Source organism: Apis mellifera, linkage group LG4, assembly GCF_003254395.2.
Source record: "Apis mellifera strain DH4 linkage group LG4, Amel_HAv3.1, whole genome shotgun sequence".
Lineage (NCBI taxonomy): Eukaryota > Metazoa > Arthropoda > Insecta > Hymenoptera > Apidae > Apis > Apis mellifera.
Window position 1 is genome coordinate 13,014,886 of NC_037641.1, and position 19,874 is coordinate 13,034,759.

At 43.8% G+C, this 19,874-nt stretch overlaps 1 protein-coding gene across 20 annotated transcripts in view; it reads right to left on the reverse strand.

Moving 5' to 3' along the window:
• Nucleotides 1–6,750: 6,750 nt before the first annotated feature.
• The window catches only part of LOC408770 (protein turtle), a 111,294-nt gene continuing 98,170 nt past the window's right edge, over nt 6,751–19,874 (reverse strand). For 14 of the 20 annotated variants that reach the window (XM_026440469.1, XM_026440465.1, XM_026440468.1 and 11 more), the window contains 6 exons: nt 19,687–19,755; nt 18,613–18,693; nt 17,080–17,265; nt 16,699–16,926; nt 16,295–16,388; nt 6,751–10,103 (listed from right to left, as the gene is read on the reverse strand). In XM_026440469.1, the coding sequence (XP_026296254.1) occupies nt 8,879–10,103; nt 16,295–16,388; nt 16,699–16,926; nt 17,080–17,265; nt 18,613–18,693; nt 19,687–19,755 (1,883 nt within the window). In that variant the 3' untranslated portion in view covers nt 6,751–8,878. The remainder of the gene's footprint in view (nt 10,104–16,294; nt 16,389–16,698; nt 16,927–17,079; nt 17,266–18,612; nt 18,694–19,686; nt 19,756–19,874) is intronic. The other 6 variants (XM_026440458.1, XM_026440474.1, XM_026440464.1 and 3 more) reach the window with 4 other exon arrangements.

Below are 19,874 nucleotides of genomic sequence, written 5' to 3' on the forward strand. Positions count from 1 at the left end.
ATCCCAGAAAATCGGCCATGACTACTTTGGAAATGATTGTATTTACTTCGATTCGAGAGAGATTCGAAAAAAAAGAATCTGCCAGAGAATCCCAGAGAATCGGTAATGACTGTACTTTGGAAATGATTATATTTACTTTGATTCGAGAGAGATTCGAAAAAAGGTGCCAGAGAATCCCAAAGAATCGGCCGTGACTTTACTTTGAAAATGATTATATTAACTTTGATTCAAAAGAGATTCGAAATTTTTCGATCGAGAAAAAACCAGAAAATTTCAGAAAATCGGCCGTAACTTTATTTTGGAAATGATTGCATTTACTTCGATTCGAGAAAGATTCGAAAAAAGGTGCCAGAGAATCCCAAAGAATCGGCCGTGACTTTACTTTGGAAATGATTATATTTACTTTGATTCGAGAGAAATTCGAAATTTTTCGATCGAGAAAAAAACTTACCAGAGAATCCCAGAAAATCGGCCGTGACTATACTTTGGAAATGATTATATTTACTTTGATTCGAGAGAGAGAGAGATTCGAAATTCTTCGATCGGTAATGCGCGAAAAAAACTTATCAGAGAATCCTAGAGAATCGGCCACTATACTTTGGAAATAATTATATTTACTTTAAAAAAACCTGTCAGAGAATCCCAGAGGTGAGAATCGGCAGTGGCTATATATTTGGAAATGATTATATTTGATTCGAGAAAGAAAGAGAGATTCGAAATTCTTCGGTCGAGAATAGATAGTTTGGGATTGAAACGCGATTACTCGGATCTGAGAAACGTAGTGGACCGAGGTTTGCGTGTGTAACCGAGATACGCAACGGCGATCCCTTTTATTTATTCGCCCACGTAGCGTAATTACGCATTCGAGAGTAACGAAGACGCCGACTTCCGCCTCTGGATTTTTAACATTGTTTCACGTTCGTCCGGCTCTCCTCTCTCTCTCTCTCTCCCTCTCTTTCTCGTCATGCAAATTCATTCCGCGCGATACGATTCGAGTTGTACGAAGCAAAGGATGAAGCATCGATTGCGATCATCGAATCGAGTACATCCTCTCGATCGATATTCTCGTGGAAAAAGTAGCAAAAGCGGAACAATAATATCAATCATCGTGTCGTGACCGATTCGAAACGGATGTGAAAAATCGGTGAATCCAAAGCGAGAAAGAAAATCGAAAGAATCGAAGGAGGACGTCGATTCTGAATCGACGGATCGAATCTCGATGAAAACGAAGACGACGGCGACGACGACGACGACGAGGACGAGGACGGTGCGACGTCGAAACTACACACCGGCACGGCCGCGCGCCGTTTGCGTGGGTGACCTCAGATTACGTCACATCCGTCCCTTGCCGCATTAGCAGACTGCCCACAGCCTTGTCACGCTGTTGAGATAATGGATCCATTCGCATGGATCACGATCCAGGATTGGACGTGGCCGGGACACTGGAAATAAATGCGCGCATAATGATACCGATCGTATTATTTCATCGACCAGCTATACAAGGGAACGGACACGTTCCTGCTTCACCTGACCGCCGTATTCCTAGCCCGGAATACGCGAGAATCGACGCTTCGTCTGCCTCGCGTCTACCTTCGCCTCTCTCGCTGCTTAACCCCTCGCTCCCCTCCCTTCCCCGCGTACTTTTTCCTCGCCTCGTTCTTTCCCCCACCGCGCCTCCCTGCGGCGACCTTCGAGGATCGAAGGCGCTTCCCTCGAATCGCTCGAAATACATATATATTTATATATATAGCCGCCTCGATCCACGCAGATTTTTCGACGCATCGAGGTATCGAGGGAAATCATGGAAATTGCGCTAATTCACGGTAATCAGCGGCGTAGACGCGTTGCGCAAACGTTCCCGTACGCGTGCGCGTTTAATAACGCGGAGGCACACGCGCGCGCTCTCTCGTCACGAATCGCCACCACGGCAAACATCGAGATTCCGCGCCTCTTCTCCCGCCCACGAAAATATGCGTGCACCGTAAGCGCGGCCCGCTTCTCTCTACCACTGCTGCGGCCTGATTTCGCCGTGAATTGGCAATGATCTTATTGCCTTGGCCAATACCGATGCAATACTAATAACCGTACCTCGTCGGTTTCTTGAAAATTCCGTTCGAGAGAGACAGAGAGATAATCGGGGTTAGGTTGGGCGAGCGACGATTTTATCTCGCGTACCGCGAGACAAATTGCCGGGGGATCGTCGAACCTCGCGACGCGTCGCAATATAACGTTTAATCGGCTGCTCCGTATTTTCGTCACCGATGAAAGTATCGCGACCAAGATAAATTTCTAAAATAACGTTTTATTATAAATTTGTTTTAAATTATAAATTATGCGATATATATGCGATATACTTTTTTTTACTTTAAAAAGTCGCAACGCGTTAATGCGACGAAACGAAATCATTTGCTCGCCTCGTTTTTCTTTCCGATTGATCGTATATCGTATATCGTGTAAATCGAACTTTTACTCGATCGATATCGATCACACGTGCCGTATCGTATCGTCTCTATGAATTTTATATGTTTACGAATTTACTTACGTGCTTTACGCGCGATATACGATATATTTTTTTTTCTTTTTTTTTTTCTAGAAGGGATTGGAATGAATGATAGAGATATATATATATCCCACACACAGACACAGCTTTCTTTTTTTTTTTTCCTTTCAAACGTCGCTTTATTTTTTTCATTTTTATTTGATAATAAATTTGTCTACAATTTGTCCTATAGGTTAGTACGTCTTGAAGTTCTCGTGGGTGGAGGGAGGGGGGAAGGGGGGAAGATTCGCGAGAAAGCATAGGTCAATCAATAAAACGGTGAAAAATGGAGGTGAAGTAGCGAGCACTCGCGAATGTGACTAACGAAAACGCGCCTCTCGTTCGTTTCCCTTTTCCTTTTCTTTTTTTTCTTCTCTTTCTTTTTTTCGCTTTTCTCTCGTATTTCTTTTTTCTTTTTTCTTTTTTTTTGTTGCTCGATTTGATGTCGCGCGTGCAGCGAGAAAACGGACGTTTATGTGTCTGTTTGTATGTACGTATGCACGTGTGTGTGTATGTATGTATGTAAATATGTATGTGTGTATATGTGTATGTGTATGTATACATATAAGCGAAAGTAGCGAGGGGATGGACAGATGATACAGAAGATACGTGAGGATAAGAAGATTGCATTGGATGATGCACGCGCGCACGAATGCACGTATCCGGCGAATTGAACGAATACGTACGCCGGTACGAATGGAAATCAAAGGATTTTGTTTTTTTTCTTCTTCTTTTCTTTCTTTTTTTTTTTTTTCATCAAACGAAAACGAACAATGAACACGGTTCAACGAACGATTGGACGTTGTGCTAGAAATTGTCGTCGGTGTACTCGATGCCGATGGACCTTTGAACACTCGAAAACTCGTATCTGGAACTGCGACGATCGTTCATTTGGCGGCGCTAGAATCCCATTCCTTTCCTTTACCTCACACACACTCTCTCTCTCTCTCTCTTTCTCGCTCGTTCGCTCTCTCTCTCTCTCCCGCTCGTTCGTTCGCTCGCTCGCTCGCTCTCTTTCTCTCCCTTTCTTTCTTTCTTTCTCCATCATCAAACGATCGATTTCGCGGTTTTCGTCGACTTTCGAAGGAAAACCCGCGTCGAAAGAATGCGGAATACCGTGATGGTGATGAGAAAAGATCGCAACCACCGTGAAGTGAAGCGTTACGGTACAGTACCCGAGAGCCATTTTAGATTTACAGCCACGAGTGACGCTGTGTAAAAAAAGATAGTCGAAAACCGATGTTCTCTAGGCGTTTTAATCGCGCGCGCTTCGACGATATATATATACATATACATACATATACACATACATATACATATATATATATATATCTTGTGCAATGTTTTCGCGAGTTCTTTCGAGTCTATCGTAAATATAATAATAGGTAAAAACGCGGTGTGCGAGTAAAATATAAATCGTAAATCGTTTGGATGGTTAACCGATTGATCCGACTCTCGCGCCATCTCGAACTCGACCGCGAATCGGTAATGTTGTTCCAGTAACGTGGCCCGCATTGGTGGTGTTATCGCTACTAAACGTTCTGCTTTTTCGAGCGATAAAGAATTTCACTCGCGATTCGGAAAAATATGCTATGCCAGATGGCTTTCAGGTACGTGAAAAGAGCGAATACCTAAATTAATTTCTTCCACATCCGGCGGTAAGTTTATACTCGCTCGAACTCTAAATAAATAACACGATACTAAGGTCACGAGTAACGAAGGAAAAGAAAAAGGAAGGAAGGTGAAGTGTCGAACCACTCGGTAGGTAGCCGCCGAGTGGAGATGGGGGGGTGGGTGGGAAGAAGAGATGGGAGTAATGGGAGTGGGGGGAACGCGTGGTGGTAAGTTAGAAAAAGTGGAGGAGGGAGGGTATATATATATATATACGTGTGCGTGTGTGTGGATGGGCGATGGAGCGATGAAAGTATGAAAATGAACGAGAAAGAAAAGAAAAAAGGATAAGAGAACGATAAATCCATTTCGGAATGGGAAACCAAGTTATATCGAGAATGAATGCAACGATGACAAACGTTACACGAACGGATTCACGATTCAACCATATCGTTCATTTAACACGCGATCGCGCGAAACTGTTAATTCTTTCTCCCTTTATAATAATCTCGTATTCTTCTTCTCAATCTCTGTATACATGTACACGTACGTAATGTATATATATATATATATATTTATATATATAATTCCTTGCTAAATCTCAGACTCTTTAACGATTATTCGTGGTAATTACGTGCCACGAGATTACGCTGAAAATTTGTAAACCGAGGCATCTTCTACGATCGTCGAGGATGCCCCGTTTCCCTCTCACTTCCTTTCGATTCATTGCGATCGTCGACACTGGGTGTCCTCTTGAGATCGTTGTATCTAACTATGATATATCTACACTTTTTACTTATACGCCTATATCGATTGGTTGATCTTTCTTCTCTTTCGCTTTTTCGATTTTTCCACTTTTTTTTTCCCCCTTTTTTCTATTTTTCTTTTTTTTTTTTCTTCTTCTTCTTCTTCTAAACAGGCTCGAAAGCCCGAAACGAAGGAAGAAAAATGGACGAGAACGTCGATCCACGGAGGCGATCGATCGACGTTCCCGATTCTTCTTCTTCTTCTTCTTCTTTTTCTTGTCCTTTTTCTTTTCTTTTTTTTCTTCTTCTTCCTTCGGTTAGACACGTTACTCCACATCGACTTTCCACATGGTGCCGTGTGCTTCCGTCCAGCTCGATTTCCCGCTCCGACGAACAAACGATGGATGATTCGAATCGATCATGGCCGTTAGACGTATAAAAAGATTACCGATCGATTCCTTTTAGTATTTTTTTTTTTTTTATTTTTCTTTTTCTTTTTTTCCTCGTTCGAGAACGAGAATGTTCGAGCTTGACAATATTTTTCGGCGAGAATTCGCGTTCTTCTCGTTAGATAGACGGCATCGCGTGGACAGTTGCGGCGTAGATTATTTATAGATGATCGTAAAGCAAGCCTGATCGAGACGCGCCTGTTAACATTCGACTTTATTATGATACAACGAATAACGAATAAATCGAAAATCGCAGCGTGGCCCGATCACGCTTCCTCCTCCTCTTCTTCTTCTTCTTCTTCTCCTCGCTCCTCCGAGTAATAATAATTAATTTAACGAATTAATTATCGTTCGCCGCGTTCGTAGTTCTCGTTGATTAATATCCTACACGCTACGTCGTTTACGATGTACAATATCGATTAATTATCAAATTATTAATTCAATCATTAGAATTACTTTAGAATATTGGTACTCTTTCGCGTCATCTCCGTTTCATCATCTTTCTCTCTTTCTTTCTATCCTCTCTTCTTCGTTTATTCCGCACTCTTTCTTTTCCCCTTGCAGTCTCTCACATTCTCACTCACTCACTCACTCTCTTTCTTTCTCTTTTTCACGCACATACACAACATAGATTCTATCTCTCTTTCTCTTTCGCTCTATCTATCTCTCTCTTTCCGACGGTACGTTCCGCACGATTTAATCGCTACACGCGTGTTTGTAGATTTTTATTGCGTTTCTTCGAAACGTTGGTCGCCCCTCTCTCTCTCTCTCGCTTACTTTTTCACTCTTTCTCACTCAGGCACGCGAATAGGTAAGTACATTCGTGTAAACTCATACTCATCCTCGCTCGCTCTCTAAAACGCGCAAGCACAGCATTCGTCCCGCGCCACAACGTATTCGGTTACATGTTACGAAGAAAATTATACAGAGCGTTCTGCGCGACAGCGTCCGCATCGTCGTTTTACATTTTTTCGTCGGGTTTTTACGCCGTAAAAAGTATAGTTGAATCGTGAGTAGGGCCCTTGCTAATATATATATATTTATATAATATAAGTAAGTATGTATAATAGGTACGTATAAATAAGTTTGTTTTGTACTATAAAGAAAATTAAAATGCCGAGGCGTCGAGGGGAAATTGCGCGGCGCCGAGAGAGTATTCGATAGCTCCGCGTGCGGTCGCAGTTATTCTTAATAACAAAAAAAAAAAAAGGGAATCAAATTAGAATTTACGAAAAGAAAAAAAAGGTAAAGAAAAGTAAAAAATGTTGCAATGAAAATTGGAAGCGGTTTCCGATTGAAAATACCGAAGGTAACGCGGTACCTAATATATATATATATTTATCGCATAACGTCTCGCGGGAAAATTACTCGTCGGATCTTTATGATTTTATTTCCGTTTAGGTCGCGTTTTTTTTTCTTCTATTAACTCGATCGAAGTTAGCCCGTATTTCGCATCGTATCTCGAACACTCTGTGGGCCGACCACGAGCTTCGTCCTCGACTCGAGATGATTACTTTTTTTTTTTTTTTTTTTTTTTTTTTTTTTTTTTTTCCGTTTTTTTCTCTTTTTTTCCCCTAATAGAAATGCGTTTGGTGAAAATCAGGTGGGTCTCGAAGAACGTGTTCGTGTTACGCGTGTGTCCGTGTTCATTCGCACTCATCGTTCACTCATCCTCTCTCTCGCGCTCATCCTTTTTCGCTTCGTCTGTATGTATAATTTTTAGGTAGTGTAAGAATGTACGTCGTATTTAACGTCGTGTGTCGATACGAGTGTACGCGTGTATAATTGTTTTTTCTTCCTATAATGCACGGATCACGGCATTCGAAGGGCGATGCATCCACGCGAGTGCACGATTAGCAGCGGTCTCCTTTCGGTTTTATTTTATTTTATTCTTTCGTTTAATCAGTCACAGGAGCTTTTGCTGTGGCGAGCGCTCTCCCCGTCGGGACCAACGGAATCGGGATGAATCAGGAATGAATCAAAAAATGATTTTCTTTTCTTTTCTTTTTTTCTCGTCATCGTCATCGTCATCGTCATCGTCATTGTATTCACTGGCAGTTGACCGAAGGGGAAGTTTTCGCGCGTGGCAAAAGTCGATCCGATCGAAAGGTTTGACCCGAGTGAAAGGGAAGGGGACGTAGGAAGGAAGAGAGGGAAGGGGAAAGGCGGTGTACGGTTCTCGATAATCGCGGAAAGCGTGCACGCACGTGTACGCAAGCCTCGTGGCCGTCAGGACGCGCGCGATAGATTCAAAGAACGTTATTTTTATTCTCGTTTACGTTTGCTTAAGAAAAATTATTGTGCCGATAATATGTTGGGTCGCTAGCGAAACCCTAAACAGGCAGTGCAGTACGAGTGAGTCCTTAAGCAATCTCCAGGCAAGCTTCGGCCTAATATCACGTTTCGAGTCCATTTTGCTCGTCGATATAATTTACTTTTTTTAAACTTCTTTTTTTCTTTTTTTCTTTTTTCCTTTTTTTTTCTTTTTTCATTACTTAATTTCTCATTGTGTGTGTATGTATGTATACGTGTGTGGTAATTCTTCGATTATCTTACTCGTGTCTTTTCTTATTTCTTCCTCCTCTTCTTCCTCTTCTTTTTTTCCCGTTGTCTCGCATTTATTTTTTTTTTTCGTTATTTATTATTATTATTATTTTTTTTTTCCGTTTTCCTTTAATTGTAATACTTACAGTGTACGATTAAGGTTAATCTTACGTGTCGTTTTTTTAAAAGGTATAGTATCGGAGCATGGTACAGATTCTTTGGAGCATCGTGCCATCTCTCGTTTCTTTTTTTTTTTTTTCTTTTTTTCTTTTATCAACGTTCCTCCTCTAAAGTAAAACCTCCTCGCGCGTATTCAATATTTTGCCGATCGTATGCCGCGCAGTCTGTCGGTCGGAATAATAATTTCAGTGCTTGGAAAACTTTCATTTCCTCGCATTCCCCGACTCTCTATTAATATTTAGTAACGCTAAAAATCGCGGTCCTTCGAATTGGACGTAGGCGTACCACGCGGGATATGACCAATAATAAATGATCGTCGAATTCGAATCGTCTCTCTCTTCTTTTCTTCTTCCTTCTCCTTCTCCTTCTTCTGCTATGCTTCTTCCTTCGAACGTAAGAGAGGGAGGAAGTTGGGAGAAAGACTGGCTCGTTGGTCTCCTCTCGGATCTTCAACGATCGAACTCGAACGATAGACAGGTTCTTAACAAAACGCATTCGTTCTACTACGTTTTTGTCGTTCGTTCATCGATGAAAATTTAATAATGTCCTGAGCTGATGTTTGTCGTTAACAGCCTTTTCTCTTTTTTTTTTTCGATTTTTTTTTGTTTCTTTTCTTTCTACATTTTTACAGAGATGATTTGCCCAGCTGATAGAATTGACTTGAAGTTTTCCTATACTGGAATCGCGTGCGATGATCCTCGTTGTGCTTTTTTCTAACGGTTGGTCTCCGTGAACGAATACGAATTCTCGTCACAGCCGGGATCCATTCGATGATGCGACGTGTATCTGGAACAGTGCTCTCCTCTCGTTCAACAAGCGCTCTCCAAATGAGCGCTCTGCCTTCTCCTCGCTTGCCGCTGTCGAAATTGATGGAACTCGGCCTTCATCGCTTGCACCCTCGCCTCGATGTTGTCCCTGCTGTACCTCGGCGGCTGGTGATGAAGCTGGTGGTGGATCTGGTGGACGGGCAGCCTCTCCTCCCTGGTCGGGGTGGAGGCGGAGGTGGGGGTGGGCGTGCAGGAGACGGGGTCGAACTCGTAGTGGCCGTCCACGCTGCCGGCGTCCACCGCCGTGGTCTGGCCGTGGCCGGCTTTGGCCGGCTGATCCTGGAGCTCGAGCCAGCGGCCGACGAGGGGCGGGGGCGGCGGCCTGTAGGGGGGCGGCCTCCACTCGGCCACCGTGCTGCCGCTCCTCGAGCTCTGGTTCTGCTGCGACGTGTTCTTGCTGCCGAAGCCCGAGCTGCTCGACCTGCTCTCGGGCGAGGTCTCGAGGTCGGGCGAGGCGGCCAACTCGGGGGCGGACCTCGCGTGCCTCGCGTGCCTCGGCGGCAGCCTCGCCCTCGACCTGCCCGCCGGCTGGGGCGGCGAGGAGGTGGCCAGCGGCTGGACCGGCACGAACCGCCTCGACTCGGCGTGTATCGCCTTGAGGGAGGGCAGCTCCTGGCTGTAGCGCTGGTGCACGCTGCGCAGCTGCAGGTAGTCGGGCGGCGTCGGGAACGACCGCTCCCCGCCCGAGGACGGCTGCCTGACCGAGCTCAGGTCGCTGAAGTACAGCGGCGTCCACGGCACCTGGGGCCCGCTCGGCGAGCTCGCCAGAAATCTCGGCGACGAGATCGTGCACACGGTCGGCGCTACCCTCGAGCTCAACGAGTTCACCGTCCCGTGGTGCAGGTGGTGGTGGTGGTGGTGGTGGTGGTGGTGGTGCATCGAGGGCGGGGGGACGCCGCCGCCGCCCCCGCCGCCGATCGAGACGCCGCTCCCGTCCGACCTCAGGCTGAGCTGGCTGGTGCCGACCAGCGGCCGCCTCCACGACGACTTGGCCAACCGTTGCCTCGGCAGGAAACCGCCGTCGTCGCTGCTCGACGCGTCCAGGATGCTGTTGTTGGCCGAGCTGAGGGCAGAGTCGGCCACCACGAAGCGGCCGTCCGCCGCCCGCGAGATCTTACCCAGTGGTCGGCCGCGGCACGAGTCGGGCGTGCCCGGGTTCAGAATCTCCCTCAGGAGATTCAGACCTGGTACTCGGCTTTTTCTAGGTCTACACAGGTGGGACAGAACGAAGCGTTAGACGGTTTCGAAGTGGCGCTCCGCGTGGTCGGGGACGTCGATCAACAACTCGTCCAAGGAATTTTTCTTCGTTCTTTTTCTTTTCTCGACGGTACCGAATTAAACATTGAATGCTCGAAGGATGTATATATGGGTTTGAATCGAAGAGTTTTTCAATTTCTTTTGAATCGAGTAAGTCGAAGTTTAGAATTCGGTTCCGTCGTGGTCACAAATTCTAGTTTTTTTTTTTTTCTCCTCCTTGGACGACGTCGAACGACCGGCCCCGATGAAACAACGATAAAGAAGAAACGTGCAACAACGACGATAAAAAAACACGCAACGTTAACACGAACAAAAAGAGGAGCTAGGAAAAGAAAACAACGAAAAGGCATACGTACAAGTTAAATACGTACAATATAATTATTATTATTAAGAATTAATTACGTGTACGTAAGTATAATAACGAATAATGGATGCAGGCAGGGAAGACATGCGCATGCGCATTCCGGTGCACGAGTGGTCGGGCGTGACGTGGATCGTGGGTGGGTGGGCGTTGCCAGTGAGTGGAATTTTCTTTCTTTTCTTTTCTTTTCTTTTTTTTTTCCCAATCTCTTTTTTCTCTTTGCGTAATTTTTTTTTTCTTTTCCCCCCCAAATCTTTTACTTTTTTTCTTTTTTTTTCGTTCCTTTCTTTTCTTTTCTTTTTTTCTTTTTTTTCTTTTTTCTTTTTTTTTTTTCAGTGATAGCAATCGTGGATTTAGGTGCTCCGAAACTCGTCACCTTTTCTCCTCCTTCGGGTCCGGCAGCAAGGAAAGATGGGGGAGAGAGAATGTTGTAACACAACGATTACATTCACAAAAAACAATATCGTGGCGATAATGATAAGAAATATAAATCGCTAAATAATCGAACGTTACTTCTAGGCGGTGATGTTAGGGAGCAAATAGATAACGCGTTGTTCCGTCTTGCCGTCGGGTCGCGCGCACTTCCGACGCTCCTTCTCCTTAGTCGCTCGTGCATTCGCAACGGAATAGAATAGAGAATAAAGAAGGGAAGGATAAACGAAGAAAGAAATAGAAACAAAATGGAAATAAAACTGAAATTGTAAGTAAATGGATGGGAGAAGCAGTCGAAAAAGTAGGGAGCGAAGCGAAAGAGCAACGCAAGGAGTAAACACGGTTAAATTAAGTCAAAGAGAACGGATCATTGTGCAACGATGATACAGATATCATATAACAGGAAAAAAGTGTGTGTGTGTAATAAGTGTGAGGAAGGAAGGAATTATTCGAAGCGATTATTCGAGAAAGAATAATTCTGCGTTTATCGATCGATAAGGAAGGGAGCGACCAATTCGTCGTAGGGAAAGGGAGAAGAAAGAAAAAACGATCAACAATGAGTAATAATAAAATACAATGAGATATATCGTGTGTTAGATGCAGTTTTAGAGGGGTAGAGCCGCAAGGAGAGCGGCTTACCTATCTTTTTCTTTTCTTATATCCGTGTGTTCGAGTGTGAACGCGTCTTTTTACGGCTCGTCTAAAATCGATAAACTGGAAACAACAAAAAGAAAGATACAAGATATTTGGGTTAAGAAAATATCTCTGTCGAGCGAAAGCACCCCAAAATAGATTACTATCGCACCGCCAAAATTTTGTTCGTGCATTTTCTTTCTTTCTTTCTTTCTTTTCTTTTCTTTCTTTCTTTTTTTTTGCTTTCCTTTCCTTTTCTTTCAATTCCTTTCTTTTTTTCCCATTGTCATGCTCGGTGAAGCGTGACATGCTACGTGTGAGTGAAAAAAAAATGTCGAAGAAGAAGAAGAAAAAGAAGAAGAAGAAGAAGAAGAAATAGAAGTAGAAGAAGAAGCAAACGGGTCGATCCCACGAGGATTCATTCCCGCGTACTTTTACTCGAGTGATTTCGTGTGATAGAAGAAAGGTGAGTGAGTGAGTGAGATTGAAACGAGACGAACCGATCTTGCGACGAATCGACAGATTCGCAGCCGTTTCAAATCGTTCGATCGATTTCTTTCGAGATAAAAAAAAAAAAAAATGGCGAGCAAGATCGGGCCGACCGCGTCCATTCAAAGAAATGAAGCAAGCTAGATCTTGAATCGAGAATCTTGAATTATATTTCAATAATTATTAATGGTGCATCTACGAATAGAGAAATGTTGCGCGAAGATCTATCAAAATTTCAAATATATATATACGAGCAAAGAAATCACGAGCGATTCTCGACCGTTTAGAATTCAGATGTACAAACGAATAATAGATTCATTCGCCGAAACGAGGAATCGAGAACTCGCTCGTGTCTTACGATTATCGTCTATCGATTGAGCGAGTGAGCGCAACGAGAGACGATCGGATGGAAAACAAGTGAATGGATGCCAAAAAATAAGATAATACGATAATCTGAAACAATTGGCAAATGATAGATAGAGATAGAGAGAGAAGAAAAAGAAGAAAAAAAGGAAACAAAATTAATAAATTTCCGATCTGATGATACTGCGTGACTGTTGGCGAGGCGAGATCGAGAATGAGAGAGTATAACGCGTGTGATCGAAAATTAATATACAATTTAGAAATTTAACCAACCTCGAACCAATCTCGCGAAAACGAAATCTCGAGAAATCTTCTCGAGAGATATCGCTCTAAAAAAAATTCTATCAATATTTTCGCATCTCGTCTCGTATCTATGTACTCCCCAAGTCCGCCGAACGAAGGTATTTAGGGTACTGACTGGATGGTTTACTAGTGTGACTCCTAGCTGTATTGCCTGTATTGCTGATCTCATCTACAGTCATGACAATCATCCTAAGTAGTAGTAGTAGTAGATAGTAGTAGATGGTAGTAGTAGTGGTAGATTAATAGGTCCTAGCAGGTAACATTGCAGAGCTGTAGTCTCGCACAGTAGGTAAGTAGCGGTAATAAGTAGCAGTAAGTAAGTTGTTGTAGTAGTAGTAGTAGCAGTAATAGCGACAGTTCTGGTAACGGACAAGTCCTAGTGGCAATTTACTCGCTCGATCGATCAACGACGAACCGCGAGTACCGATCGAATCGGTTGACCGATCGATGGATCGCAATATTAGGTTGTTTTAGACACACAGAGAAACACATACACGTATACCGTCGGCGAGTTGTTATTTTCGTGGTCTCGGGAGCAACCGTTGTCTCGGGTACGTAGTAGTAGTAGTAGTAGTAGTAGTAGTAATAGTAGTAGAGTGATGGTAATAGTAGTAGTAGTAGTAGCAGTATTAGTAGTAGCAGTGATAGTACTTGGTTTATTTTCAGTGTGGCTAGCGGAGGTTAGGCTTACTGTTCCGCCTCTCTATGATAAACACGCTCTCGTAATCTCGATTATCGAGGTGGAGTGCGTGATGGTCACGATCACGGTTCGGGGGGGCCTGCTCGTGGACCGGCTCCGAGGTGGCAGTGGCGGGGGTGGTTACTTGCGTAGGAAGTGGTGGTTGATGAAGAGGTTGTGGTGGTGGTGGTGGTAGTTGCGGATTCAACGGGCTGCAACGGGTCAGCGTCGAGACTGACTCGCCGCACGCGTTTAGATTTGTCGACCTACAGAAAACACAGAGAGAGAGAGGAGGACAAGAGACGCCCAGAGACGTTTTTCTTTCTATTTTTTTTTTAATAACTCTTCTTCCGTATTTGTTTCTCTTTTTTCCCCTTCCTTCCCCTTTCTTCCTTTCTTCCGTCCATTTTTCATATTCGCTTCATGTATTTCGAACCTTTCCAACCGAGTTTCCTCGCTCTGTTCATTCCCTTCGTGATAACGAGAAACGATAGGGGAGAAAGAGAGAGAAAGAGAGAGAGAGAATGTGTGAAAAGGGAGAGAAAAAGGAATGGAGAGAGAGAGAGTTAAAGTGAGGTCCATTCCACTTTTGCTTACAAAAGTGTAAGATTATCTTTCTGAAAAAATAGTTACTCTTTCCCTCCATAAACCCCTCGACCTCCGGGGAAAAAGTCTGTAAAACTCGCGTTTGGCTCTCTTCTGATCCTTGCTCTGATCGCGATCCTCGAACGTCAGCTCCGTATTCGTGTGCGTGTATATATACTATCCAACTACGAATCCGGAGCTGGAAGCGATAATCTTGGCAGTGGCTGAACCGTCCAGCCCGTTCTGGATAATATCGGTGTACAAAATACAAACGTGGTCCGCTCGCTTCGTGGCCAAGATCCGGGAAAGAGAAGCGTCACGAAGCGAGATACGTTTGTGTTTGCACAAAACGAGGGAAGATCCGTTAAGCGCGCGTTTACTTGTGTAAATCGAGAGAGATATAAAAAAGGGCTTATCGCGAGACCAAGATTAGATCCAAATCTAATTTTTATTTCCTATATTATCGCGAGCATCGATCATCCGTGGAAATATTTATTAATATATTTTTATTCGATATATATACGCTTATATTCTTTCCTCTATTCGACGACGAATGGAGAATTCTCGCGATAAGCCCGGTGAAAATTATATATATAGAGGATAAAACGATTGGACGTGTCGACGATTCGTGGAGAAAAAAGATTCGTGAAAACAAGCCATGAAAAAGTGATAGATAAAGAGGTGGAAGGGAGACGAATGAGAATGAAGGAGGGAAAGAGTAAACGAACGAGGGAGAGAGAGAGAGAGACAGAGAGAGAAAAAAACGGCTGGTTAGGAGCGGTCGAAAATTGCGAGGACGAGAAAAAAAAAGAGGGGGGATGGGAGAGGAAAGAAACGGCTCGTCGCGGGAAACAAAGGCGACATACGATCCAGAATAGGCATCACTGCAGTCGTATTGTGGACTTTTGGATGCCACGAAATGGAAATCATAATAGTCGGCTGAGTAGTAGTAGTAGTGGTAGTAGTTGTAGTAGTTGTAGTAAGTAGTAGTAAGTAGTAGTAGCAGTACCCGCTATATATATATATATACGTGCAGTCCGGTTGGCGTGATTTCAAAGCTGAATACCTTTATCATCGGTTATATCGAGGCCGATTTTACGATATATATATACGTACGGTTAGGAAATGCGACGACTTTAGGCCAGCCATTTCCCCTTTGCTACACCGTTCGTTAAGTTAAACCGTTTCTCTCTGTTCCGTTTCTTTTTTTTTTTCTTTTTTCTCTTTTTCCGGCGTTCGTCTCGTCTGCACGCGTCTTTCACGAGCGAATCGCGTTTATGCATGTGTACGTACCTTCGATCCGATCTCGAATGGAAAGATATCGCTCGAAATATTTCGATGCGCGCTTTTTTTTTTCTTTTCTTTTCTTTTCTCCAAAACCTCGTCCAAAATACCTCTGCTGCTGCGGTTTAGTCTGCCGATTTTTAATCGCTCACGCGAGACTCATCCGTCCCTCGCGATGATACGTGTGTACTTTTCCATCTCATATATAGTATATAGCGCAAGATCAAAAGAGGAGAGTTGTTCGTGTACTATTCTTCGCTTTTGCGTTTACCTTCCTACATATATATACATGTATATATGCGTTTATAAATGGGGATGTTAAAAAGTTAAAACTTGACCTACTGTGTATTTCATACACGTGTACGTGTAAAAGTCTCCCTTATTCCATACTGACTTATCCCAAGATAATATAAGAGATTAAAGAATAAGCGTATCGCTCGTCCAAAAGAACAAGATTCTTCTCCTTTCACGAAAACGATCTCGAGTTTGATCGATCGATATGGACGAACGATACGATTAATCTGTCGATCGCGATTAATGTTTAATATTACTCGATATTCCCGACACACACGCGTAACGATAAACAATATTCGGATATACACACTTCGAATATTTCGTCAGCTATTGATTACTCGTGAGAGGTTTCTTAAATGCTTGCGGTGCTTCGGTCGCCTAATGCTCTCGTTAAGAGGGGGTGGAGTGGACTTAATCGCTAGCTCTGACTAAACCTAAGTGATCGACGTATATATATACATGTGTATATGTATATATACACACATATATATATTTTATAGGAGATCGTAGCTGCATCGAATTATAAGTCTTGGAAAATAATCCATTAGGAAGAAACAGTACAGGTACGATCTCTGTCCGATCATAATCGATCCTTCCTTCCGAAATTCCTTCCTGAAGTCTTGAGGAAGAATCGAGACTTACTTAAATTACGTAAAACGAAGTAAGAAAAATCTGTTTTTTTTTTCTTTTTGCAAAAAGCAAAGTTTCGGACACTCACTTTTTCAAAGGCACTGTTCCCTGGGGCCCCTGCCCTGCGCCGTTCCTGGCGTCGGTGACCCGGCAGGCCACCATACTATACGCTGAAAGCAGTTCTACAATGTTACAAGATTATGTTAAATGAGTAAGCGGCTCAGGTTGACCAGGTTGCTTGCGCCCAGCTCCTGCGTTACCAGGCCCTTTCTTCCCTCTCTTCTCCTTTCCCACGAAACATATTCCTTCCCAATTTTTAATAATAATAATAATAATAATAATAGGAGAATAGAAAAATCTAAATCTAAATCTAATCGAGAAATTGAGAAAGAGAAGAGGACCTCGAGCCCAGGTGCCAGACTCGAAAGGATACAAATCTAATATATATATATATAGAACCGAGTGACGCGTCTCGCAGCGACGCAGCCCTACCTTTCTCCTGTTTTCGTCTCTTCCGCTTATTGCAAATCTTCACCGCGCATATGCTGAGGATGATCGCGACAATGAAGAACAGTATACCACCGACGACGCCCGCGGTGATCGCCTTGTGCTTCACCCGCGCCGGGACCGCGAACTTCACCTGATCGCTGGCCCCGTAGTTGGTCGCCGAATTCGCGAACACTTGGAAATAATACGTCCTACCACCGACCAGATTTTTCACTGCACCCGTGTCGTGATGTCAACAGCCGTGCCGTGAAACAGAAAAAACGGGGGAGGGAGGAGGGAAGGGGAAAAAACTCCTCGTTTAATCATTCTTACGAGATTCTATCATGAGATGAGATAAGGAAGGAAGGAAGAAAGAGAGAAACATACCCAAATAACTGGTTTCCTCGGCCCTGATCTGTCCCTTGTTCAGCGTTTTCCACGGCCCGTCCGTCTTGTACTTGATGGTGTAATATTGAATCAGGTGATTACGCTCCACAGGGGCCTCCCAGGTGATGAGGAAACCGTTACTGACCTCCGTCACCGTCAGATTTTTCGGAGGACCTGGCTTCGGTCCTGACGATTCATATCCATCGATTAATAATAATGGTCGACGAGGAGGCAGAGTTGGAACGAACGAGTTTTCTTTCTTAACGATCGAGAGATTTATAATACGCGTTCGTGATTCACCTTTCTCGTCGAGGACTTCCGTTCGTTATTATTATTATTCCAACGTGTTACTTCATCACAGTTTACAGAGAGAGAAGAGAGAGAGAAAAAGAGGGAAGAAGGGCGAAATTGGGATTACGACTAATAAAGCTAACGAATCAATTAGGTCGTGACATTATGTATGTAAGTAGTGACGAAAGAAGATGAGATCACGCGTCTCCGATTCCATCGAGAGAAGTTGCGTCAACATCGTTTGCGACGTTAACAGGTTTCTCTTTTCTCGTTTTAATCTTCTGGAAGGAAATGGGAGGAAAAACACGTGACAAATTTTTATTATTATTGGCAACCGTTAAACGATACGATAAATTTTCACGATTGAAAAAAAAAGAAAAATACACACGTGTTCGTTTTTGCGGTATTTGCAATGCCCCCTATTTGTTAACTTCATTTCCGCGCTCGTGCATCGAATAAATTGCACGCGTGCATTAGGAAATACGCGCTTCTCCCCCCTTCGATGCGCGCACGCGTAAAAATATAAACGGATTTTCGAGCGAGGCATCGAGGCAACGGAGACAATGCTCTTCCTCGAATCGTTTCGTTATTTCGCGTGTATACCTACCGTATCTTTTTTTTTTTTTTTTTTTAATTCTGACGGATATCGAATAAACCGCGTGGAAATTCGCATTGAACGAAAGATAAAAAAAAAAAGAAAATTCGAATGGAAACTCGCAGAGTTCCGGTTCGTCGAAACTTGCGTGGCTCGTCTGACCGAGTCGAGACAATCGGCTCGTTCCAATACTCGGTACAACAACGCTGCTAACAAACACGAGAGGAGAGAGACCGATGAATTCGCTATGAAAAGCGAATTTCGCTATTTCCCCGAGCACGTGTTTCCCCGCTAACGGGATTACGCGACTCTTTTTTATCTTTTTCTTCTTTTCTCTTTCTCGCGTATACAGTCGAAAATAGTCTGTACAGCGTGAAAAGTAAGAGTATATACCTTTTGTATTCGTTCGACTTACCGATCGAGGCGCGATGTTTGAACACGATGCATGGACACAGGAGGGAGGCAGGGAGGGAGGAAATAATCGATAAAGAACGAAAGAAATAATGCAACGTACAGAAAAGAAAGAAATACAATGTTATATATTAATTATCAATCGTTTACATAAACTGGAAGAGAATCATAGAATTAAAGAAGTAGAGGAAGTAAAAAGTAATAAAAAAGAAAAGAAAAGAAAAGAAAACTGATACCTTTCGGGCGCATGATTGGCGGGAACACTGGGTTGCCGGTGGAATCGGTCGGTAATATGAGTGTATTATGATCTAAGATGTCTGAAACGTGAAAAGGTGAAAAATCAGAGCCGAGGACGAGACGTTGGTGACGTTGGTCGTGCCTTAATAATTAGTGGCGGGAAAGAGATCCTCGTGAATCCGATCCACCGGAATTCTCGTTAAGCTGGCTTTAATCGCGTTACTCGAGGCGGGCTAACGAGTTTCGAGACCGCTGATGCGTAGACAGCGACGGATAGGAGGGAGGGGGGAGACGGAAAAAGGCAGAAATTGAAGCGCGGGGAAAGAAAGTGCGCGGATGGATGGATGGATGGATGGATAAATGGATATGTGTACGTATCTATCTAGATTCGTTGGACGAATTTCACCGGTTGTTCGCGACTTATTATTAACATCGGTCATTTCTGATCCCTACGCGTAATATAATTAATAATGGCGTAAAAGCGAACGAACCCGAGTTTCACGCCGTATTTACCGATGCAAAACGAAAAAAAAAGGAGGGGATTAAAGTTCTTCTCTTTTCAGAGATAGGATAAAAATCTGTACAAGTTGGAGAGCGTTGGAAAAATCAAGGTGTGTACAAATGGGAACCAATGACCCGGCAGACTGGAGAGAAGGAAATAAAAGCGGAAACAGAATGAACGGCTCGATGGGTTTTCCGATACGATAAGTCGCGACGGAAATCTTCTTTCCCTTCCTCCTTTGCCTTCTCCAACTTTTTCGCGAAATTCTTCTCGCGCAGAATCGGTATTTTCCGACCTACGACCAACCAACCTCCGTAAAGATCGGTGGCCGGGAAGAGGCGAGGGTGGGAGGGGCAAAGGCATCTTTGCGAAACCGTTCGACCGAGGATTCTTTGTTGTCGGCGAGAGACAAAGAAGGAGAAAGAAGGGAAAGAAAGAACGAAGGGAGAGTTGGAATCGGACGATTTTATGCTCGATCGCGTCCAAATACAACTCGTTTGAACGCTGTCCGTTCCCGCGGATATCGATTAAATTATTATATCGAATACGCGTGGTATGTATACAATCTTACCGCTTTCGTCCGTGGCTGCAGCTTGGCCGGCGTTCGAGGATGGAGTCGCTGAATGCGTCAGTGCCACGTCTTCGTGGGCGAAGCGATTGAAAAGAGAAGGAAACGTTTTGCACAGGGTACGATTTGTTAGTCGGTTAACGGCCGGTTAAGGATTTCGCGACGATTGCAGCGAAACGGAGGATTCCGGA